General features: G+C 33.6%; 1 protein-coding gene across 4 annotated transcripts in view; it reads left to right on the top strand.

Moving 5' to 3' along the window:
• The window catches only part of Dscam3 (Down syndrome cell adhesion molecule 3), a 309,001-nt gene that overhangs the window by 219,013 nt on the left and 63,778 nt on the right, over window positions 1-26,210 (top strand). For all 4 annotated transcript variants that reach the window (XM_076617056.1, XM_033349145.2, XM_076617057.1 and 1 more), the window contains exon 4: window positions 23,857-24,043. In XM_076617056.1, the coding sequence (XP_076473171.1) occupies window positions 23,857-24,043 (187 nt within the window). The remainder of the gene's footprint in view (window positions 1-23,856; window positions 24,044-26,210) is intronic.

The raw sequence follows: 26,210 nt of genomic DNA, 5'->3' as shown, positions 1-26,210 counted from the left end.
GTACGCGATATTGACCGATCGGTTTGACCTGACCGGCTGCTCTTTAGTCGAGAATTCGCAACATATATGTTGAGAATTGTGGATTGTAATCGCCGAAATAAGTATGTAGAAACACTTTCATTACATCTAGAGATGATAATAAAATAGTTTTGTATTTATTTATTATACGATTTACAAGATGTTTATAGATAACCATTACACGTGTTTCGGCATTCTTCTAGTCTCACTTTTACCATGGTACAGTGACATTCTTTTTCTCTGCGAGACGCTGCGCACGCACATACTTACACACGTATTCATACACATATATGTGTATCACTACTACGTGGCTGATCCAGTGTGGCGCACAAAATTACATATATTTCAATAATATACATAGAAAACAAATACAGTATTTTCTAGCTAATAAATTGCACTTTTATTTTGTTTCATTTCGATAAGTGTTTTCGTTCAAGAGACACAGTCGAACGTGCACTACTTATTTTGATTTTTCTAACGTTCTCTAGGAGTTCAATACTCTTTCGGCTCGTTCCAAACATCTGTTTCTCGTTCGTCCATCCTTTTTCATATTTCCCTATTTCTTTCATCTGTTTCTCGCTGTTAATTCTGTTTCTTTGAGTCTCGACTCGGAGGCTGAAGAACACTAGCGTCGAGACGGTAATGAGATTCCCGAAACCCAGAGGCGGTGTCATAATCGCCTTAGGCTGGGACGCCACTATCGACCAAAATCTTGTTCGTCTTTTTCGCGACACAAAGTCAACATGAATTAAAGAATCGATGACGTTTAGGTATGAATCGATCGACTGAATCGAACGATTATTACAATTTTTTAACGATCATTCCAATGACTTTCAGTATCGTTGATATTAGAATTTGATTAATCTTTTATTAATCTTCCGTTGAAACTTTATGACATTAGGTTCGTTAAACCGAAATGGTTTGTAATATTTTTATACTCCAATTAAGTAACATTTCAAATTGATTTGATATTATTCTAATTATTTAAAGTTGTATATTACATTCCTATATTCAAGCTATCGTTTGACGCAGTTTGTCTTCGTCTCGATAAATAGGGTTGGAATAAAGTACTAAACTTTCGAAGCTAGAAGCATACAAGTTTTTTCGTAACATGTGCGGCCTACCCCAGAATAGATGGAGAACACAGGAACAATGAAAAAAACTCCTATAAATATCTTCCGTATTTTAATTCGTTGCGAAGTTAGTAGCTTTTTTATGTTCCAATAATTCTTTCTTCTCTGTTGTTGCTTAAAATTGCAGCCACTTTTGAGAATTGTTAGCAGGTTGGGGCTTAGCGACGGAAAGGACCATTTTATACCGAGATTAAACTGTTTTAGAAAATGTCAAGCCAATAAAATCGATTCATATAATATAAAACTCATGAGGAAGCAAGTAGTCGATTAACGATAATGGATAAAAGAATAGCATCGTGTCCGTCCATCTATACTACTGTAGCTGTGAACATTTAGAACATTTAGATATAAAGAAATGGATACTTTAATCGGATAGAATAACGTTCTTTAAAAAAATATATATAATATTTAGAGAAGTTGGAAGTTTGAAAAGTTGTAATTGAGGAGAGCCAAGTCTATGTTATATTTACTCACTATTACAGTTAGCAAAACCACCAGTCAAATTGCTTCTGAATTACTCACTGAATGTACATGATGCAGTAGAACGTTAAGTGGAGTAGATTGAGTATGCAATATTCAGACAACCGCCTCAAAACTGGAGCGTAGGCTATCAGTCTAGAACTTAATATCATTTACTTCCAACGTGTATTATGTTCCACTATATTGTTACTTATTACATTGTATAGTAAATATTGCAATTTATCTAAACATTTTTTCATTTGTTTCAAATCTTTAATTTCAACTGTGCACAAAAATAGGGAATTCATGTAGTTATTGAGATATGTATAATTTTGTGTGCTGGACTGGGTTAGATGCGTAGTAGGGATACTTGTATGTGGGTGTCAGTGTGTGGAAGTATGTGTGTGCGCGGCGTCTCGAAAACAGATGAATGTAAACTGTTCAGTCGGTTAACAGTCGGATATGGAAGAAAGTGCTGAGACGCGTACAAGTGTGTATCGATGAATATCTTAGAAATCGTCCATCAAAAAATATATAATTATTCTAATATGAATTCCAAGTGTAAATTCAGTGTTCCTATACCATTATTTCGGCAATTAAGATCCACAATTCTCAACGGTAGTAATTTTACTTTGATTGCAAGATGTCAACATTAAGAGAAAGAGAGAGAGAGAGAGAAATGATTGTAATTAATGTTTTAATTAAATACCGTTTTGCTCTTTCGATTTACTATAATCAATTCGCAGTAGAACATTGCATTATACATATTTACATATATACATATTTATATAAATGAATTATAATAAATATTAACTGTCAAGTATATGTAATCTTTCTAAACAGAAGGAAGAAATACATACCGAAACGAAAATTAATAACACAGTTAATAAAGTAGTAAAAATACTTTATAAATAAACTATTAAAAATATTTATATAACCTAAACATTCATGTTGCAACCGTGACTAATTTTTGATAAAAAGTTTTCGCTATTTCCTCTGTTATATTCTGTTATATCAAAATAAAATATTAAACGATATCAACACGTGCCCGTTACGTGTTCGTGTTGCAAATTAATAGTCCACACGCCTTGCCTGACCGCGAACGGCATGCCGCGGTAGTCTTGCACAGCGTGTGTGGCCACGCATCGGCGCATACTACTTGTACAACGCTGCGTAGAACTACTTGTCGGATTATATACGATCCGCTGCTACTTGCCCCGATTATATATGACCTAATACTACTTGCCTGATTACATACGGTCACGTACTACTTGTCTAACAGCATACGATCACGTACCATTTACCTAGTCACATATGCTCGCATATTACCTTTCTTTGCTCATATTATCTCAGGCTATTTTCTATTATATCTATACATTATAATTCAAATTTGGTTTCTTCGTGGAAATTTATTTAACATATGATATTATTAGATTGGGTTATAGACAAGTCTCCACACTTTGAATGCAAAATGGAATAAATAAAGTTATACTTGATAATAATAATGAAAATTCTTGGAATTGTTTCTCCAATTATCAAATTACTTATTGATTCACACAGGACTCTTTGGCTTCTGAATCGTACTGTACTCTTAAATATCTCGCATACACAAACACATTCCTGTGAGCTCTGCATGATATCCAAATTTTTACGCAATATCATGTATCCTAGCTTTTAGCCATTGAAAAAGATAATCCTTCGTCTTATTAGATATTTCGTATTTGGATTAATACTTCCTGAAATGAGATCTCAGATCATTTTTGATCCTATCATGGCAACATTATCGACTGCATTAAAAATATTTATATCTATGCATATATGTAAAAACTAATATTTAAAATTCAAATGTTTATCTTATTATTTACCTTGTATTTGAAAAAATTAACTATAACAGAAACATATTCGACAATAATTTATTCAATCTTACCACGAAATAAAGTTATGTTGCCTGTTATTCTTGAAATAAATCTCTAGTAGAAATAATTGCTTATCTCGAATCGTCATTTTCTATCTTGATCTCAAATAAAATTTGCCCAATCTGTAACCCCGTAATACGATCGCAGGGTTAAGTCCAAGAATTCAGTTCTAATAATCCCAATCTAATACTTGTGCCGTGCTATCATTCATGCTTGACAACAATATTACATCCGGAAAAAAGCTTTTCTAGAAGTGGTAGGGAAAATATTACCAGAAATCGGTGTTTCCCGTCGAATATTAATCAGGAATCGATCGAACGGTCCGCAAAGTCCACGGGAACCCGTGGCATTCATGAGTTTTCACGTTTCACCGGCGTCGAGGTTATTCTTTTTTTTTCTTTTTTTGTTCTGGAATAACCCAACGTTCGGTTATTCGGCCTCCGTGCGACGTTCTCTCTCGTGGCTCATAAAAAATGCAGCCCCGCGATCGCACATGCATTCCTCATCAAAGCAGGCGCCGGCGGAAAGGGCTGGGAAAAACCGTGGAAGTTGCAAGGGAAAACCAAAATATTCTGCATTGATGTTTCTCCTTTCCCGTCGTTTCATCGCTTTCGTTTTGCAGTTTAGTCACGTAGCACGCACGCACGCGTGTGCTTGACGCCTACGTGTCCAATAATACGACCCCGAGAAATAAACGAAAACGCCACCACTTATACTGATCGATCTTCCGACAGTCTTCTTTTTCTAGCACAAATCTACCAACAGTTCTGCTATTTTATTTCTGCTACTTGTCTTTTGTTAGTTTTTGTGTATGCATGTGTGTGTGTGTTTTCTTTTTTTTTTTTAATAAAATGGGAACGCAAGCATTCATACTTTTTCTTTCTCTAATGTAAGTCTATGAACACTTTTGCTATTTTATTATCATTATTCGTGTTTCGTTCGTTTTTACTTGTTTCTTCTGTTTTGGTATCTAATAATCTATTCTTTTTTGATTCTTGGAGACGATGGTATTTTATGGCGTAAATAAAATATTTATGTCCTTTGGTGTCATTTGATACTTTGACTGTGTTCTTCTTAGAAGACTACGATGTTTCAGCTGTTTTATTTTTATTATTTGTGATTAGTTAACTTCCACTTGCATTTTTACATTTATTACCTTTTCATGTATTTGTTGATTAATTTCATTCCGATAATTAAAGACGATTCACCGGGTCAATTTCAATTGCCTGGATACCGCAGCTATTTCCAGTAGGCTGTTTTTATCATTTTCTAACATGGAGACACTAGAATCATCGAAAAAGACACTAATTAAAAATATGCTGAGTTTCCATTGAAATTTGTTCTCCAAGTAACTGAACAGAGCTAATACTAGGTTTATTATTAGTAGGTTAGGTTTATTGTTTTAGCTATTCCTAACAAGCGTTAACTCTTTGTTATTGATATTTTTGATCGTTTTCAAACATAGAGCAAGTAATATCATTCCAACCATTAATCTTCAATGTTGTGAAGCTGCATTAAAATTTGCAACTAGTTCAACGACACGAAGATCGGGTTAAATTTAAATGTAGAAAAGTTAATTTCATTCAGAAAGGTAAACGTCGAAAAAGAATTCCATGTACAATAGTTTCCAGAATAATCCGAAGCTTCTACCTGCGATGCTTCGAATTCTCGAATGTTCGTAATTCAGAGCAATATACGCGTATGTACATACTAGCGTGACGAGTATCTCTTACTTTCGCAACGGGTCACGAGTCTACGGCGGAATATCGACGCGCTGTAAATTGGTTCATGTTCCTGACGCGCCGATAACGTACGAGTGCTCGCATATTTCGCTCGATGTCATTGTAACCCGAGCTATCGTGTCCAATGGTGAGAAAAAAACCATCGACATATAACTGCGTCATACATTTAGGATCCCTCGACACCCTTTGAATTACGACGACGACGACGAAGATGCGACGCCGAATCGACGCTCCAACCTTTCCAACACCAACTCCAACCTTTTTATTCTTTTTTTCTCCTCTTTCACCTTTTTTTGTCTCTTCCTCGTTCGTCTCTATATCGTAGCTTTTTACGACTCGTTCGTGAACGATGGAGTAGTTTCGTGCTATGTCTCACCGTGAAAACTAAATAAAGATGAGATGACCGATTCGAGATGTCTGTTGCATTGTACTGTTTCATATTACATTCCTTGTTTAACTTTCGTCCGGATTAATTCAAATGACTTTAAACCCATTTATTGGAGCACCTATTATTTTGTTGACTCGATGTATGTTGATTTCATGAGCAACAAAATATACGTATTTATTTATTTATTTATTTACTCAGGTTTTAATAATAATAGATATATATACACGAATGTTAACCAACATATTAAATACATAGACATAGGAAAAGGACTGTCAGCCCAGAAACTAATAATGATAGGGCTACCAGTTAGGGCAACAAGTGTGCCAAAGATCTTGTCAATTATATATTAGTTTAAATTCTGAAATTTGTAATTCATCCTCATACGTTCTTTGACTCTGTTGAAAAAAGACAAACACGAGCTGAGATCGCTTTTGTGATAATCTTTTAAGTACTTGAGTGTCATAAATTTAGGATTTGAGTTACACTGTTCTAAATATTCGTAGACAGTAATAATAATTATCACAAATTAATGCGTTACATTTATTTTATATTTACATATAAAAGACATATTTTTAGAGAGAGAGAGAGAGAGGAAGAGAACAATATTCCTTTATCCAAGCAACAGTAGATTTATTGTAATATGTACGTCGCTAAAATAACAGAAATTCATTAGTTTATATAACATAGGCGTCTTGTTAATGCATGATACATTTCAGAGCACGAATGAGTTCATCATTAGTGGTCTGTTCATGCACAGTGCGATTCCACTTGCGTGGCATGCAACGCCTCGTGATTTCTCTTTCACCATACCGCAGCTTATACCATCACGTGCCTGGCCATATAAAAACTGATACTACTTTTCTACTCTACCGGCCATAAATATTAAAAAATTTCTTTCATTTATTGATTTCTTCCCTTTATTTCCACTTGTAATATTTTTTTCCAATTAAGCCTACAGTAAAATATGTAACTTTTCAATTTCTTTCAAAGATATCGTTAATGCAATATGTAATTTTTAAAAATCCAGTAGAATTCCATGAATTTGAACTTCTCGAGGGACACACGGTGTATATAATCGGAGTTATCCCAATTATCCCCAATTATCTCCAATATCTACTATTTTTCGTTCACACAATAGGATCTCGGGTTCGCCTAAACGAATTCAACCAACAAAAGTTCAATCGATCAGACATGAACTAAAATTTCCTTCGGAAAAATGGAGTTCTACTGTACGTAATTGTAAAGGCGTGTCGCATCCTCGCGAGGAAAGCGATACAATTCAAAAAACGCGATTTTCGAATTATCCTTTTGAAAATATTGCAGAGACATTCCTCGAGCAATTATGTAAATTTTATTCATTTATCTTCACAATTTGGCCGGTAGAGAGCAGTTATGTCGCTCTTCCTGATTTACATATGTGGCACTGTGCTGTGTCCTGCAAATGCATCTTATTATTTGTTGTGTCCTGACTGCAAGGGTGGTCTCTCAGTTAAGAAATAAAAATGGAAAAAGGAACAACGCCTGAGCCTGTTTTACGAGCGTTATTCTTGCCGATCATAAATTTGATTCAATTAAAAACAGTTTCTCCCGTTTTCTGGAAAATATACTTTCTCGAGTTGAGTCGCTTTCCTCGCGAGGGTACAATATGCGTTACGCTTTTAACTAATATACCTGTCTTAGATTCGAATTTCCAACTTAGCAATTTATATTATAAAATTATAACGAATTGCAAAGAATGAATTATTTAATAGAAAACGTCGCAAGTTATTAAAAACGATAGTTCATTGTCATTTAAAATATAAAATTTTCGTATTTTCGTTAGAATCGACTTGGATCCGCAAATACGTACTGAAATTGATCCAATAATAGTTTTAATCCTCGCTTCTCCTAGTTACGATATGAAAAAGTTTTCTCTCATTTCACGCGATGAGTTCGTTCGTTCACCCCGGAACTAATCGGAAAAATTTGAAAACACTGTATTCGCGACGAATACGCTGATTGGAACGAAACTGGTCGTTGCGTTATTTTTCCCTTTTTTTTTTCCTCCATTCTTCTTTTTTCCCATTCAAATTCGCCGCGTAACCATTCCGAATTGGCTGCTAAAAACAGGAAAATTGGACGGACCCCTTCACGCGGCCATTTTCCACACGTGTCGAGCAATTACCCCCGGTGTTTTCGATCGCTCTTGCGGTGCGAACGATTATTGCCCCGTGGTAATTGCAGAATCCAATAACAAACGTTCTTGAAGTCCACCTCGAACCTTTGTGATTTAACAGCGACATAACGCCTGCAATTATGAGTTATTGACCCTCTTGGAAACTTATCGTTCGACCCTGATCTCTCACTAACATTAAGAGTATCGATCGCCAGCACGTGACTGATTTGTGAATGGCGGTGAATGTGTATTTTTAAACGATATTTTGGATGTATATTTTATTGTTAACGTTTTGATATTTTACAGTACTTTTATATTTTATTAATCAGAATAATTTTTGAATATTTATAGTATCCTTGACATTAGTGAAACGTCAACATGTTATATTTTTTATTGTTAATTTTACTTTTTAACATACTTTATTTCATATTTTATAATACTTCATCTTCTTTTTCAATTTATATTTTAAATCTCCAATTTAAAGATACCATCGGTCCCACCTTACTTCAGACACTTTCTATCCTGGATATTTAATACTTAGCATGGTCCAATACCTTTTGTAAGCAACAATACGTCATCAAAATACAGCGTAAGAATGAGCATAACTCCTAATCGAACGAATTAATCGACTAAATTAATCCTAGTAATATAAATTCTAAATTAGACATGCAAATCACATCTCGATACAATGTGGGATATTTATATCGCAGATGTTTATAAACTATAGATGAGGAAGTAAAACTAATTTACTATTTACTAACGCACATCTTTGTACTTACATGTGTATATATTTGCACTTCTTATAAATGCATAAATATAATATAATATATATAATATATAATAATATATAACGTAATAAATACTCTAATAACAAGAGAAGCGTCGTATAATAATAAAACCGAGCGAAAAAGGTAAGACACTTTGACAGGTATTGATACTAGAAGGAGTATAAATGAAAAATATAGTGCTATATGAAAATTGGTGGAAACGTGACCGAAAAAGCAGAAAGGTCACAGAAAGAGGGGATGCGAAGGATCGAAAGGGACCAGAGGGAGGACATTGTAGATTGGATGGTGACAAGATGCGGTAAAATTGCAACTGTCGGATCTCACGTTCCACAGCTTCACGTGCCACGTACAGGCACGCTATTCTGGCAGATTTTGCGAGCTTACGAATGAGCTTTCGCACCGATCGATCGACGGATTGCCGGAACGGAAACGGTGGGTTCCCTTTGACACGCGACTTTCACGATTGATGGAACGGTGCCGTTTAATGTTATGTCGTTTTGCCCGCGCTTTATTGCCATCTCGTGCGTTCGCCATTGTGCAAAAAACGCTGCGTTAAAAAACCAAACGAATAGCCCACGTTTCGTTTGGAGGAAAACAAATTGGTTTGGTGAAAAAGATTGATTGTAGGAAGTAGTAGAGGCTTTATGGGGTGAAACGATGTTAGAAAAAATGATGTAGGAAATTGTTTTGGCTTTGAACTGGTTTATTCCTGAATTATTTAACAACCATTATTACAATATAATATTTTTACGTAATTCTTCTTGTCCTATATTGTATGTCATATAATAATATATTCGTTTGTAAGAAACAGAAAAATGCCATGTAAAAAGATAAAAAAGTTACAGGCACGTACAATAGACAAATAAATAAATTGTCATATGGTAAATAAAAAAAATTAAACACGTCTGTTTTCTAAATAATGATTAAAACAATAAAATAATTGAAAATCTTCGTATGTACCTCGTAAAAATGTTATTTCCATAGTAAAATCAAATCTCTCCTTCAATTACATTCAGAAAAAGATAAATTTCAATAAACGAGTTAAAAATCAAAAGATCCATGTTTTTATTTTTAAATAGTTTCTGGAATCTCTGACGCAACATCTAAATAATTTCCGTGCTGTGTAATATCTTTCCTTTGCTCGTAAAAAATCCAGAAAAATTCAATTCTCCAATTTCCATAACCAATAACACCGTTGCTGCAAAAAGAAGTAGAAGAACAAGTATGGAGGAAGGAGGAAAATAAAAGAAAAGAAAGGAAATAGCTACCAGTGAAGAAATGCAATTCAAGTAGAAGCAGCTAATCGAAATTCGAAGAATCAACGCGGACGTGTGTAAATCGTGCTTGGGACAAGTGCACGCGGCAAAACTCGAACGGTGAGCCGATTATTCGACGTGGTCGCCGAAATTGGTCTGCGCGATGGCCACCAGTGGGGGGTGGATTATTGATCAGATTATTTGGAAGACGTGGCCAGCTGTTCGGTTCGCAGACCGAATCGGATACACGAATTATTCACGTATCGGATGGATCGACCAACGCGTTACTTCGTTATCGCTGGATGAGGGAACCCGTGAAATTCTATGATTTTGTTTCGTTTTAAGGTTGCACGACTTTTTATCTTTACAGACCAGATTATAACTTTGCAATGAGATAATAATGTGTGGCTGTTGTATTGGAAATTAAGCTATTAAAAACCAATCTTTAGTTGGTGCAATATTTCATTTGCAATTTATGGTAATTTTTAATCAATTTAGTAGACGTTATCGTGTTGCGGTTTTTTGACGTTGCGGAAGGTTGTCCGAAGAGTTTCTTTCGTTTTATGAGGAAATAATAGACGCACAACGTTTTTTGTTTTATACTATTTTGTCGAACATTTTGTCCTGTTGAGATAAATACCGCGACATTCCACAGACTTGGTTTCATATTTGTATGAAGATGCACTGTTGTAAAAAACACGTTTGCGAAAGAAAGACACTTTTCGGACAATCTAATAGCTGTGAAAGTGAATTGCAAGAATTTGTTTGACTGTTATTTCGTTGACACTATTTCTTCTCTTATCTAGGTTCTATATTATTATAGCATTTGACGAAATTGTTTAAGAAAGTTTATAACATTGTGACAAATTATTTCTTCTCCAAGTCAGAGGTATTTGTCTGTTGTATCTGATTTATGTATTTACGCTTCTGTAAGGAGTCTGTTGCTTTAATATACTCATCTTGCTCAACTTCGCAGATTCTATTTTTCCAATTCTCCCATGAGGAAAGTGGAACTAATTTTATAATCCTAAGTATCGTAGTTCAAATAACTACATCACATAACTTTGATTATACTCCAAATCTGATTATATTTACCTTAATTTGAATCGAAATCCATTTATAATTTCTTTGATATACGTCGTCTGAAAAGAAGATCTACGTATGTTTGAAAAATTGCAATCTCAGAAACTTCCCTTGCCATTTAAGGAATAAATCTTTCGTTCAAACGAAACTCGCAATCGAATTTCAACACACGTTCAGCTATTTCTAACGCGCGATCTCAAAAATCTCCATGTCTCTCAATCAACATTTAATATCGTAGAATGTCTGTAGAAAACATCTCGAGGAATAATGTACGATGTAGAATCCTGAAATCGACGCAGCAAACAGAAGAAATCTTTCTTATCTTGCGTTCGTTCCGATTATTGCTTCACAATACGTTTCCACTTGAAAATCTTAAAAGGAAAACGTAATAATCATACTGTTGCTGATTTTCTGAATTTAATTTAATTTTATGGTTATGTAGGAGGATTTTAACATGACATAATTGTAAGAAGTGAACAGTGGCTACAAAAAGTACTTGCGCACACCCTTATTTTTCGATGAAATCAAATTTTACATTTCATTTTCAAATCAAATTATCGAATTTTATAACCGTATAAAAGTACTGCTAAACGATTTAAAAGTTCATATTGTTTCATCTAATTATACATATAAGTGCTATAATAAATAGTGCGTAATACACAGGATGTCCGGTAACCGGATGGGGTACAATCGGATGGGGGGGTGATGCTACGTGAAAAAATAAGGCAAAAATATAGAATAAATTTTTTTCATACGACGCTTCCTTCTCGAGAAGATCGAGTTTGAAAATTTGGCGAGTATACCCCAGACTTGGTTAATTCCGGACTAAACAGGACTAGATATAATCGATAAGAAGCTAAACTCCGTGTCAAAATATCATTTTTATCATGAGAAAAATAAATTTAAATAAAAAGAAATCAATAAATAATAAATGTAAAAAATAGTCAGTCCTTAACTAGACATATTCAAATTTTATTTTCTTGAACATATAGAATAATATCCTGCTGATTATTTACCCATACCTTGTGGGTACTATTGAGATATGTATAATTTTATGTGCTAGACTAGATTGGCTGCGTAGTAGTGATACATGTATGTGCCTCGAAAACAAAGGAATGTAAACTGTTCAATCGGTGAACAGTCTGGTATGGAAGATGGTCAGACTCGTGCAAGTGTGTATCGATGAATATCTTAGAAATCTTCCATCAAATAAATATATACCTATTCTAATACAAATTCTAAATGTAAATTTAGTCTTCCTATACCTATACCATTCCTATACCATTATTTCGGTTATTAAGATCCAAAATTCTCAACAGGTACTTAGCTAAGTTGAAGTATACTCGACAAACGATATCGTACTATTGTATTATAATATTTTTAAAATTTTTAGGAAGATAGAAAACAACACTTTCAAAATTTCTATCCCAATTCAAAAATAGAAAATTTGACTTGTCGCGTCCGTTTCCTGTAACCTTTACGTGGAAATCGGTTTTTATTAAGGCTCGAAGTGACGATTAATTTGTCGTGCAATAATAGATCCGACCGGAAGTAGAGGAACGCCTGGAGATGAAGAAGTACGGTTCTTTCAAATGGAGGAGAGTTTTCCTTAGACTTTTATCATAAATTTAATGAAAGCCCGACCCCCTCTTGCTTTTTATTTACCCGAATGCCTCCATTCTTCGGATGAAATCGCGCATCGATGAATATCGAAGAGATTGAATTGAATTAATAAAAAGGATATAGAGTGTATCTGTCGCTTGAATCAGCGATCGCTATCGAAACGAAATCGATCCAACCGATCAGCCAACCGACGCACATTCGAGTTATTAATTAAACGAGGATCACGGTACGGGCTTTAATGAACTTACGATTTCCATTGGATCTCGTTCTTGGATATATTCCTTGGTATTCGTTCGACGAGCTGACTGAAGATAAATTCTTTTATTATTTGAGCTGATTGAATTTTGGTTTAGCCTGTGTGATGGATTGTACGATTGTAATCGATGGCAGAAAAAGATATACAAGAATAAAGGAGATTTTATTACGTAGAGAGAAGTGTCCAGAAGTTTACAGAAAGTGGTACTGATATTCATGCTATACATTGAATAATGGGACAACACCTCACGACCCGTGCTTTCCAAATTACCTTAAAAATAAAAGTTCTCAGGATTTCATAAATTATTTTGCTACTAATGGGTTTAGACTTTTGTTTGCAGTGGATGGAAATTGTTTTATATTTGTAATATTATACAAAATGTAAAAATTATATTATAAATATTATACGATATAAATGTAATATTGTATTTATTATATTTATTATTATATTTTATTTTAATATTTGTTTGAGAATATATATATTTATTTGTTTTTTTTTTGTATGATAAACGGGGGACAATTATATAGAAATAGAGAACATCCGTAGGTTTTGTAAGATATAGTTGAAGATTATATAATATAATATAATAATTTTATTTTATATAGTTATTAAAAATTAATATTTAAATAGACTATAATTAAATTAACTTGAATCCCTTCAAACAATAATACATTTGCCCCTATACCTAACACTTTGAAAACGTTAACGCGGTAAAAGAGCTCTAAAACACGGTGTGGAATACTAATCGTATCCTCTCGGAAACGCAAAGGCGCAAACACAATCGCGGGTACGAATCAGGCTTGGGGATCCTGGGTTAAATAAGATCAGAAATGGATCTTCCTTGTCAGACAACGCGGCTCGCGAGATTATGCATGTGCGAAACTACGGCTGCGTGATGGAGATAGATGAGAGGAGTTCGCAGTAGCAGATGTTCCGTACGCCACCACCCTCCCAGATTATAATAATGATCAATCTTCGTGCCTGTGTTGCCGCACACGTATTTCCCGGTCACGTGATAAATCACGGGACTAAATTAACCAGTAAAAAAGAAAGACCGCACACGATGAAATTGTTTTGTCAACTACAGTTTTCTGTCAGAAGTTATTTGGATTTCACCCCTTTAGGAATTATTAATAGCTTCAAACTTGTGTAGTTTAGGAATTTGTTTCTCTTTCTATTTTTTTTTTTTTATCGAGTTGGTAGAATTTTTTCGATATTGGAGAAATATGTAAATATTCTTTTGTAGGTTACTACGGTATGATTTTAGAACTATGTTAGTATAGGAATTTGTTTAGTGTCGAATGTTTGTATACTTTTATTTTCGAATATGTTTTTTTTTAGAAAAAGTTGCATGAAGTTTTAGAAAGCAGAAATACATGAAAGCGTTTTTTTAGAAGTGGTTATATTACTATTTTAATGTCATAATAGTTTTAAACAAATTTTTATTGACAAACATTGCTTGTTAAATAAGTTTTATTTTGAGAAGACATTTCTAGAATTCCTGCGAATATCATTTATAGATAGATTATCAAAATTTGACAATGTCAAGACAATATAAAATTAAAAATTAATCGTAACAATGTTGCACAATCAAATCGCTAGGATACTTACAAAAATTTCATAGCATCATGTTTCCCACATTTTATTTTTTCTTAAAAAAATCCTATTTCCTACCTTGTTTCATCTCTACAATAAATCGTAAAGTTCTATTCTGTTCGTGTTAGTAGAATATTGAAATTAAGTTTTTGTCGTGTTCGGTTGTTCAACTGTGTCGGATGTATAGCCGTGGCTGATCGTGTACGGGAGCAAGCTACTTGTCCGACATTACACTGGCTTGTTTCACTTGTCGGCCAGTGTTCAGGCCTCATCACTTGTCTGGCTACATGTAGGTCTATGCTACTAGCTGTAGAGCAAACGTTAGGCGAAATACACAGGACAAATTTTATTATCCATTGATTAATGAAGACCACAATGTAATTATTGAAAGTATATTCAAATTATGTAACATTTTATGAATGTCATCGTATGTATATTAGTAGGCAGATTAGTGAAATAGTTGTGTGTGTATAATAGGACAGTGGAACAATTGGCAAGAGAACTAAGTTGCAATAAAAGCCAAAGAATTCTTATATCACAGGTTAACTGTCTATTAATTATAAGCTGTAGCCGCTAGATTTTACGTCTATGGTTTAAGACTAACTCACATTTGTGATACTTGATTGTATCCAAGAATTACAATGTACGCATTATACAGACAAATAATAAAATATATATATAGAAATAAATATATGTATATAGAGAGGGAATATGTGTGTAAGTGTATATATCTCTCAATTTTAAAAATTTCAAAAAGCACCACTGCATGTATATAAGAGTTTAAAATAACAGTGAAACATTTGGAAAGTCTTGGCAAACATTGAGAAAATTTACAATACGTTGGAAAATACAAAAAGTTGCTGCTTCTTGTTTATACGTCGTTATTAATATGATGATATGGGTTCGTGAAATTTTCAGATTAAAAAAGTATGGACGTATTAATTCCATTATGGAAAGTTAAATACAGCAGAAAAATATTATTTACATTTGCCGATGAAAAGCAGTTTTTCAAAAGTAAAACGTTTCATAAAATTTCTATAAATCCAACCCTATATAACATAAAATTTCCATGTTGAAACATTACTATTTCGTCGTTGAAAATTTGAAATGGAAGTAAAATATTTGATTTGTCAATGTGACAGAAGTGTAAAATTTCAAATATTCAACGACATAAAATGTTAACATTTTTGATGTATACATCCAGTAAATAAAATCTGATTATTTATTGTTCACACAAAAGATTGATAATAAAGCATTTATACTGAATGAACATTTCTATCAATCTTCCTTCGTATAACGTTAAATTTCCATGTCAAAAAGACGTCACAACGTAATAACACATTTCATTGTCGGAGATATCGGGATAGAACTTCGAAACTTTTAAAAATTCGAAAACCTTTGCCAACGTGATAACAGCGTGAAATCTATGATACTTTTTAATAATAAACTACTATCTTTTATCTAAAAAATTAATCCTCCCAACAAATAATATTTCACGGAATTTATGTAGTTCCTACATACATAAAATTTCCATAGCAAGACCGCTTTCAAAAATCCTATTTGATTATCGAGAACTCTGAATGAATGCAAAGAATTGATAAAATCTTCATTGTTATAACGATAATATAAAATTTATAACACGTAATCCTATGAAAACTAATTAAATTACTATCATTTATCTGTTCTTGAAAAAAATAAAAAACGTAGTCTTTCATAAAATTTCTGTAAATCTTCCACATAACATAATCTCTAAACACCCATATTTCACCATCAAAAACTTAAAATTTCAACAAAAATCCCCAAATGATCATAGTACGACTCATAAAATTCTATACAAAAATCATGATTGACAAATAAAAGATCTGACAAACTTTCTATAAATTCTCCTCTACATGATAAAACCTATGAATACTTATCTTGTTATCAAAATCTTCGAATTTCAACAAAAATATTTCAAAACCCGTCGTCATGGCGAATCTACAGTGGCAAATGGAAAAAAGTTAAAAATTGATATACTATGAATTTTGCACTAAAAACGAAAAAATTAAAATAACTTCCGCACCAAAAATGTTTTACCATATTGATAACAATCATCTGTTCTGTACCATATACAATATCATATTTATTCATCGCTCTTATTTAACATATGAAATTATAGTATTTCTATACTTCTTGTTGCATCACGAATGCTTAACGTGCTTAATGTGAAAGTAGATGTATGACTGTAAGAAATGAAACTGAATGTAGATGTATGATAATGTGTAAGTACAACTTACCATCGAAAGTTTGAGTAATCTAAGTGTCTCTAGAGTCTTAAAATCGCAATCTCCATCCTCTTCAAGAAAAATAGAATGCGCCAAATCCCTTTTGGCAGAGCTGACTGAGCGCCGTCCAACGAAGAATTAACATCGTTAACATTGAGCTAATTTTGTCCAACGAAGAGTCAACTTCTTTCACATTGCTAACGCCCAGGAAAACACCGCCCTCGGGAAGTTGGTGCGGGACAGAGGTCAGTTGAGTTAGGGAAAGCGTAATTCCAAGGTAGCGTGCGTAAGCTTCGACACTCTGAGAGTTTACGTGAAATGCTTTTGAGGTTCCAAACGAAACTTTGACTATCCCATTAATTCTCCAAATTAAAGTTCTGACTATAAAGAAAATTACGTGTTCTGTAGCAGCAATACGTATAGAAACATAAACTCAGAAATAACAGCAAAATCGCATCCGGATCGTACACCCTGTTTAAACTAATTGCTAACGCCGTAACATTTCTTATTTTATAAACTTTCTTTTGTCCGCCGCTGTATATCGTGTGGCAAAAATATACAAATGTTATTATAATTCGAGTACAGAATTTCACAGATGGCATTGAAAACTTATCTACGGTGGAATATACGCCGGTTTGTAAGCAGCCAGGGATTTTTGCCATTCTCGTTCAAGCACCGTCGGCTTTATGCGTTCGTGAAACTAATTGTACCGAAGGCGATGCATGTGTTGTTAACAACAGCCAATGGCGGTAACAGTGTACACCAGCTATAGATTTCATGCTTCAAATCCTACATGGCTGAACAAAGCTCGACATACCGACGTCTACGTTAATTTATATGGCTGCCAGTACAATAACTCGATCAATTTATTCATTACAGCGAATGCATTATCGCTGATTTATTGGCCCATGCCTGTTTTAAATGCGCGCCAATCGAAAGGCGATTTCGATCCTCCTAGACACTGTTGATGTACGTTTCCGGTGAAATAATAATCCAACATCGATGATAGTTATTGATACAGAGTTATTTATTTTCAGAGTTTATGCACTGTTTAAGAATCGATTGAATTACGTGGATAGTTTTACGAATATTTCATTACACTCCTGTGATTGTCAGATTAAAGTTTGAAGATTTATGTGTAATGCTAATTATCGTATAGGATGATTCGGAAGTTATTATAAAACTACGGATCACTATACTGTAGTTTTATATATTTTAACTATTACACAGTTGATTAAAGAAACGGAATCTCTGCAGAGATTTGTTTCACTCGCTAAGCGTTATAAGTAGCATAATTACGCCTGTAAAACATAAAAATTCCCAGCCTCGTTATTATATTATAAAAATTATAAAAATAGTTGTTCGTAACGTTGCAGAGAGATTTATTTCTTCACTTCAAGTTCTGGTTTCTTTGGATTTTTTATTCCTCCAAGAAACTTCAATTATTATTATTATAATACCATTTTCGTTGATTAAAATTCGTTTAGTCGTTATTGCACGAAGCTTTCATTCTCTAAAACAATTCTTCGCCATAATTATAACGTTTATTGTTCATATCGCTTGTTTCAATTTTCCATTCGTTAAGATTTCGAATATACATATGAACTTCTCTGAAGTTTTGATCTAATTCGTTCAACATTTTTTTAATGAGATGTAGGTCATAGCATTACGGGACGTCACATTCTTTTTATAAATGCGAAATTTTATTCACTTAATCGTTTCCCTGAAAACTTGTTGCAATTATCTCTCCATACATAAAACCAGGCTCTATTTTATAAACAACATTATACGATTGTTCATTTTATATCTGAAATTAAGTTTCCACGTACACGTTACTCTTTAAACGTGCCATCATACTCTCACGCAGAGAAACTAGCTCGTAAAAAGAAGAGCGCAGCAGGAAGGAAGGAAATAGAACAGAAAGAAATTCTATTATTTGAATTCTACGGCGAGCAGAGGTTCGTTTAATCGGTGTGATTTCGCGCGTATTTCGAGCGAATTGAGGGTGGGAGTTTGAGGTGGTCGAGGAATCGGTTTCGATCGATGGAAGGAAGAACGAAAGACGATCGATCCTCGTTAACGGGCGTCGCACGAGCGGAAATAATTCATCGGATGAATTATTTCAGTCGGCCCTCGGTCCGTGTCACGGCTTAAAATACGTTTTGACGCTCGGCGTCTCAGCGCCCCGACGCCAAATGAAATTTGCATCTCTCGTTAGATTCTGTTAACCTACGACGCTCCCCATAGCCGGGAAATTGAAATTCCATTTCAAACACGAGCTTTCCCTGGATCCTGGCAACCCGTGTTGCGCAAAGTACTTTTGTGTTACGATTACCTTTTTACATTTTAAAATGTCATATCGACCGGTGGTTGTTCGTGTCTCAATCGTGTTTTTATCGGTACGAAAAATATTACAGAATATATAGCAAGAAAAATATTTTGGATCTGCTTCTTGAAGAAGTGGAGCGGAGCGTTCGAAACGAAGATAAAAAATGCATATAACGTGCAGTTCTCCTGAAACTTGATATGAAGGGATCCGACGTCAGTAAAAGTCTGTTTGTCAAGTCTTTGTTGGTAGTTTTCTTACTCGCTGGCTCAGTTGAAATATCTTCGATATTTATTTCTTTTTCTAACCATACAAGGTGGAGGTTAAGTAAGTAGCCCCAATGCCGGGAATAATCTTGCCATTTTTTGCAACTGTCAAATATAAATCATTTATCCTCCTTCCCATTTCGCACTGACGTTTAGTAAAGAACAGAGGTTTTGTGTAACTTGTAACATAGCAATGTATAATAATACGGTACCTTCTTGATGCAAAACAATCAAAATTACAGGATGGTTTAAATCATTTTTTTTCTTCAAATTATTCTTTAAAGGAAGAATGACATTTTTAGAGCGGAAATTAATATTAGTATCTTTGCTCAATTTTTACATGTTTAAGATATAACAAACACTATATTTGACAAGAATGTATAATATAATGAATGAGTGAGCAAATTTTCAACTAATTAGATTTTGTTGTATAAACGATTTTATTAACCCTGTATCGATTTTTGAAAAAATTATTATTCTAATTTATATTACTTATAGACTGATGAGTAATATCAGAGAGTAATAAAATCAGAATCGAACAATGATTTCTGTCCATTACATGCCACGACATACTAAGGAAACCACCATTGAAACTCGAAAAACCACAAATCCAGTGATGGATAAGAGAAAGTTTAAAATTAATACACCATGAATTTTGTATTAAAAATGACAAAATTAAAGTCACTTTTATACTAAAAAATGTTTTCCATTCTGATAATGGTCATCTATACTGTGGTATATACAATATCGCAATCATTCACTGTTCTTTATACAAAATTTATTCACTTTATACACAACGTGTGAAATTATGGTGTCTTTTTAAATCTCTTAATATTATACGAAGAAAAAAGTTGGTGAAGATTGAAGGATTAAGGATTAAACTAATATTTAAATTGCGTTTCTGGGAAGAAATTGAGAGGTACAGATACAAGATTCGACAATTTTATATTCGAAAACGCAGAAATTTATTACTACGGTAGGCTTTGAATAAATTAGATTATTAACGAATTTTGAATAAATTAAAATATTGGAATTTTACTTCAATTTTGTAGTGGATAGCTTTAGGTTAAACGGGCATTAACTAAAATTTTGTTGCAGCAAATGAAGTTCAGATAAGTGGAGTTCTACAATACTATAGGTCGTTTAATTTCTGAAGCTAACTATATATTATATTGAGTATGTAAATTAACATTACTTCATATTAAATATACTATACTATACGTATAGAAACATTCTTCACTATCTTAACGTCTAGAGTTACATTTCATAAATGTCAGGTGTTTTTTTAAACACCTTGTAGAAACAGACATATATCAAAGAATTTCAAGGTTTGGATGCCAAAGGAAACCTTATTTCTTCCCTTCCTTCCGTTCTTCCTTTTCTTATAATAATTCTTATACAACAATAATAACTATTATCAAATATATATAATATTATACATCTTGTCCGAAAAGCTTGTCGATAAAAAGCTTATACTACGTGCTAATGACATCAAATAAGTAAAAAAATCGTTCAAAAATCGTTCAGATTGTTCCTTTTCATAAGCCTCGTTATACAGTTATACAATCGCACACAGTCTCAAATATATTCATTACTGTATCTAGAACGGCAGGGATATTCGAAAAAGATACAAATTTCTGAGCGCTTATAACTCTTCAACAAAGCATTCTCGGACATAATTTTACATAAACTTTTTTCATCTGCCTCATTAACACGTACTATAAGTTTTGTCCTGATTTTTCGGGACACCTGTATATGTACAAAAAAGTTATATACAAACGATGTACATAATCTGTATATAAAATACATATATATACATAATATTTGGTTATTATCATTCACCAATACAGAACTCGAAAAATATCAAGTCGTTACGTTCCATAAAGAAGTTTCGCTCGTGAATGTCGCGGCTACGCGTGCGAAAATTCCTTATCTTCGTCCATTGCTGCAAACACGGTGGGAAAACGTTTTCACGGCTGCCTGCTTGCCGTGGTAAAAACGCTGCCCTTTGCGTTTTCCCGTGTTGCCTGTTGGCATTGGGTTGCCGAATCTCTGCACGATGCTGAGGATCGCGAAAACTGGACGATGCTTCATCCAGCAAATTGAACGACCAGGTTAACTCTCGTGAGATAAAAATTTCCTTTTGATCAATAACTTTTAATTCCCTATAAGAGAATAGAGATTGATACGTATCGATTAATAGCTTAGCGTTTATATCTTTTGTGTAATTGGAAATGTTATGCTATATTCGTAAATTTTGTTTGATTTATATTTTTGAATGCCTTGCAAGGAATTAAAAATCGATCAACAGCTTGATATTTGTAGAAACTTTTGTGAAACTTATGCAAATATATTAAGATATTATCAAGTAAATATATTTAAAATATTAAAAAAGCAAGTATTGTTAAACGTACGATAAAAAAAGATAATTGACAGTAAAGTAAAATAGAGCCGAAATTCTTCGATATATATTTAAAAAAATAACTCGAACTCTCACAAGCTAAGGAAGAAACGCGTGAAAACGTGGCAGTTATTGATCGCAACATCCATAACATCCATATTTAAATGCTGAAACCGAGTCTCTATTTTCGGCGAGTGAATAAAATAACCTGTCTGTGTGTAGAAACATCAGTGTTCTGTCGAAATCAATGAAAGATATCTTCTTCCAGAACTCTGTTTTAAACTGTACCTTTGCCGATCGAATCCTCTTATCTGAACGCGAGTTCCAACTGTGTAAACGAAAAATAATAACTAGTGGGTGAAGTACTATTACAGAAATTCCAGTTATATAAACTGTTTGTCTCCCGACATGTTCAGATAAGTGGAGTTCTAGCGTAAATATAGATCCAATAAGAATCTTTTATTTATCCGTGTACCACAAATGGCGCACAAGATGCAAAAGAATGCATCTAGGGTACATAGAAGCCATCGTACGGAGGCCAATGAAGGGGAAATGATTCGATCATAAATCGAGACGGCCCAGTTTCCGGGAAACGGTTTTTAATCCTTTGGATTTCGAATTAAATATTTTAGCAAGCCGATGATGCGGTCACTCGGTTCCCAGGCCGTTTAATCTCAAGCTGTCCGATAGTATAGTGTCAAATCGATATGGAATGTAGGTCGAATTCGGCTTACCAGAATTGATTTCTCCGGTTTCTGAATTATCCCTCCATAGACTGTCCATTTGTCTATCTTTGTTCGTTTGTTTTAATCCGTTGCTCTGATATGTAAATATCCATCGCCTGACATTGAGATATTAGAAGATTAATCGACTGTTCTTGTTAACCAATCGTAAAAGGAACATTGGAAACTGGAGAAGAAATTTCTATGGCTCAAGTTATCTGTAACTTCCTGAAAAAGTGATTTATTGTACACTCTGTTGTTTTCCTTTGCTGTTCCTAAAAAAAAGAAGAAAAGGAGTAATTAAGTTATTCTTGGTTATTTATTATTTTAGCTTGCTTTGCGATACTTTCAGGTACATTTACATATATGGATGTTTATTTGTTAAATATTTTTTCTCATATACGTAGTGCCCTGGTTCTTCTTTAAAAATTGCTGAATTTTGCTTCAAGGAATAATGGGATAGATTCCTTACTTTTCTCATTGAAATCTAATAACTTTTATAAAAGAAATATTAAAATATTCGTAAATAGAGTGGGATTATATTTAATTTAGGACACGATATATTAAGACAAATACAAATTCTTCTTTCACCCTTGTTCCTCATGACACCCTCAAAAAACAAAATGTGTCTTATGTATATGTATGAGTTGTATATGTATCTACATATGTCTTATGTATACGGCGGAACTTTATTTATATGAACTCCACGTATATGAACGAAATTTCAGTAGTGCCAGATTAAATAGGCTTTAGCCCTGTTCCTATTACCTGAACTATCAAGGGTCCATCTACTCATATGAACATCTAACGATAAGGCTGTAAACCGTAGGGACACGCGTTATGTAAGAGCAAATGTTTCGTGGAATACTCTTATATAAACATGAACATTCCTATTAACTGAACGAAAGATCATAGGTGATATGGAGAAACAGATGAACTCTTTTTATATAAACCACCTGATTATATGAACTATCTTATCCCCGGCAGATTCACATAAACGTAGTTCCACTATATTTACGAATTACTTCCTTGTACTCATCCCTTAAACTGTAAAGGTGGGTATTTCATGCTCGGATTATTTCGACCGAGTTGAACTTCTCGCAAGGGAGTAGCCTTGAAGTAGAAAGTCTTCCACCCTCCGTCTGAATAAAAAAAGTTGCATAACAAAAGTTTTACGATAGCTTTAATTTAGGACGTTTGAAGGTATTATATGATTTTTCTGGACTTTTTTAACAAGTTGTTATCTACTGAAAAATGCGTCGGACGTAAAAAACCCACGTTTGCGGTTCGAGGCTACCGTAAGAACGTTTACAGTCTGAGGGTTGTTTGTACGTATTTTTACTTGCACTCGAAATTGTTGCACAATCGAATTTGTCGATCGCGAAAAACAAACGAAATATCTCTATTATTTGCGAATGTGGGAACTCCATTAACGTATCCGTCTATCTTTACTCTGTTCTTCAGCTTGCATTCTGGAACTCGTGGTTGGTCAGCAAGGTCCGGTGTTCGTTCTCGAGCCACCAAGTACTCTGGTCTTTTCCAATACCACAGGCTCACAGCTAAGCTGTTCCGCTCATGGGAGCCCAACGCCGCACGTCACCTGGATAACTAGTCCGGATCAGAGATCGGTCACCGCAGTTCCTGGACTAAGGTGAGCTAATTAACATAAGTACAAAGTACTTATAACTATACTTCAACCCTTTTATTAGGTTCGCAGGTTTTCAGTAGGTTTGGAAGTTTATACCAATTTTTGAGAGTTTCCCGTTACGATGGAAAAACTCTGTTTCGTAAAATCTATTTCGTAAAATTCGCAATTAAATACGTATGCTCGCGAAAGTACGTAGAACACTTACAAACACCTTTTGTGAATTTATTACACGTATTATATGGAACATTTTGAAGTTTCATTAGCACTGCTATGAAACTCTATCGTCATGATTACATTAGCAAAGTTTGAAACAAATCTGACAATATATATAGAAATTACAGGATAATTCACTGAAATAAAAATGTACTAAAAATAGTACTAAATGTATTAAATATAATTGGCAAAGATTACAAAAATATTTAAGCAGTCAATTATCCATATCCGTATACGATATCCATTAAATTGTGTTAATGAACTGCGATATTCTGTGACACTGTATTTAACGCTTATTATAGTTTAATATATAGTTTAATATATGTATAGTAAAATAGCTATTCGTGCTAGATACTAGTTTCTTACTAAATATATCTTAGCAATAAATATCTTGTAATTTTTAAATACATACAACTTCAAGTTGGATTCAGATTCATATAATCGTGACAGTAATATAATCATTACAGTGCTAATGAAGTTTCGAAACGTTCTATACAACATGTACAGTATAAACATAAATGTTTCCTGTGGTAAAGATGTGGATAAGATAATAATTTGTAAACTAATGACACCTGTTGACTAAATAATATCAATAATAAATCAAAATCAATCAATCAATAAATAATAATAAATAATAAATACATCAATAATAATGTAATAAATAATATCTGTCTATATGGAATAAATTAATTATTGCTAACATAACAATATATTACTACTAATCTTCAGACGATTAAATTAAAATTTTGGAGAATTTTCACTACAGTGCACCTTCTTCATTGCAGATGATAACCATTTTAGGTGATAAACTTATAATTAAATACAAAAATTAAACAATTACAAACGCACAAATACAACTTAGTTGAATATACGAGTAAACTAACGAACAACCAACAACGCAGCAATATTCTATATGTCCGATTTGTATAGAAATTTTGCGGAGAAACGCGCATGAAGAGAATAGATTTTCATCGACGCGGCATAGCTTCCGATAATAGCGTTTCCACTATCGCTGGCCTGTTATAAGATCCGCATTTTTGGCTGAAAATTCACGATTTGTAAGAGTGCTCGACGCGATAGAGAGAGTCTAAGCGGATTAGAGTGCCGGGATTCAGAAGTTGCGAGCTGCTGTAAATTGCGGGAGTTTCGAACGCGGCGGAATTACGGCGTCCCGTGAAAAAATACAGCTGCAACGACGGCACAAAACATAATTAGGAAGTTCAATTACTGATATCAGACGGGGGAAAGTAATCAGAAGGAACTTCTCCGTTTGCTTTTCGCGGTTTTATCGTTTGTTGTACTTTACAGACTTGTTTAATATCGTTTATCGAAAATAGTTGAGGCACTGTACGAACATAGTTTCACCATGAAAAATTTCAAGAATGTGAGAACCTAAATTTTACTGCCAACGTCATGATCTAAAATATCATTTTATTATTTCAGAACATTTAAAGTATATTTTTAAAATATAGAATAATATCCGAGAGTTTTAGAGAATTATTCAATGTTGAAAATAAGGCTTGAGATGATCAAAATGTCCTAAAATATCGTTTTACTATTTTCAATTGCTGAAAATATTCCGTACGTTTTAAAGCGATATTAAAATAGAATGGTTGAAATGTAATTGAAATGAAATTATCTTTAGTTCTCAATTATTTAACGTATTATTTCTGTGTAATTCCAAATATTATTTACGTATAATTATTTCATTTTCGAAACAAAGAATAAGATAATTCGAGCGTGATAAAATTTCACAGTGAAAGAACTCCTTTGTTCCGTGTAATTTAATTCAAAATTGTTATTATTTTCTACACAGTATGCTACATCAAACGCGATATTAATCAATCTATTTAATTAATTATCGTACTGTTATACTTATTTGCACGAACATACAACGTATTCCATTTACCAAATCAAGCATTGTTCTATTATACTTGTCTGATCATGTGTCATCCTA

Source organism: Bombus vancouverensis, chromosome 3 (genome assembly GCF_051014615.1).
Source record: "Bombus vancouverensis nearcticus chromosome 3, iyBomVanc1_principal, whole genome shotgun sequence".
Lineage (NCBI taxonomy): Eukaryota > Metazoa > Arthropoda > Insecta > Hymenoptera > Apidae > Bombus > Bombus vancouverensis.
This window is presented reverse-complemented; position numbering and strand designations above follow the sequence as displayed.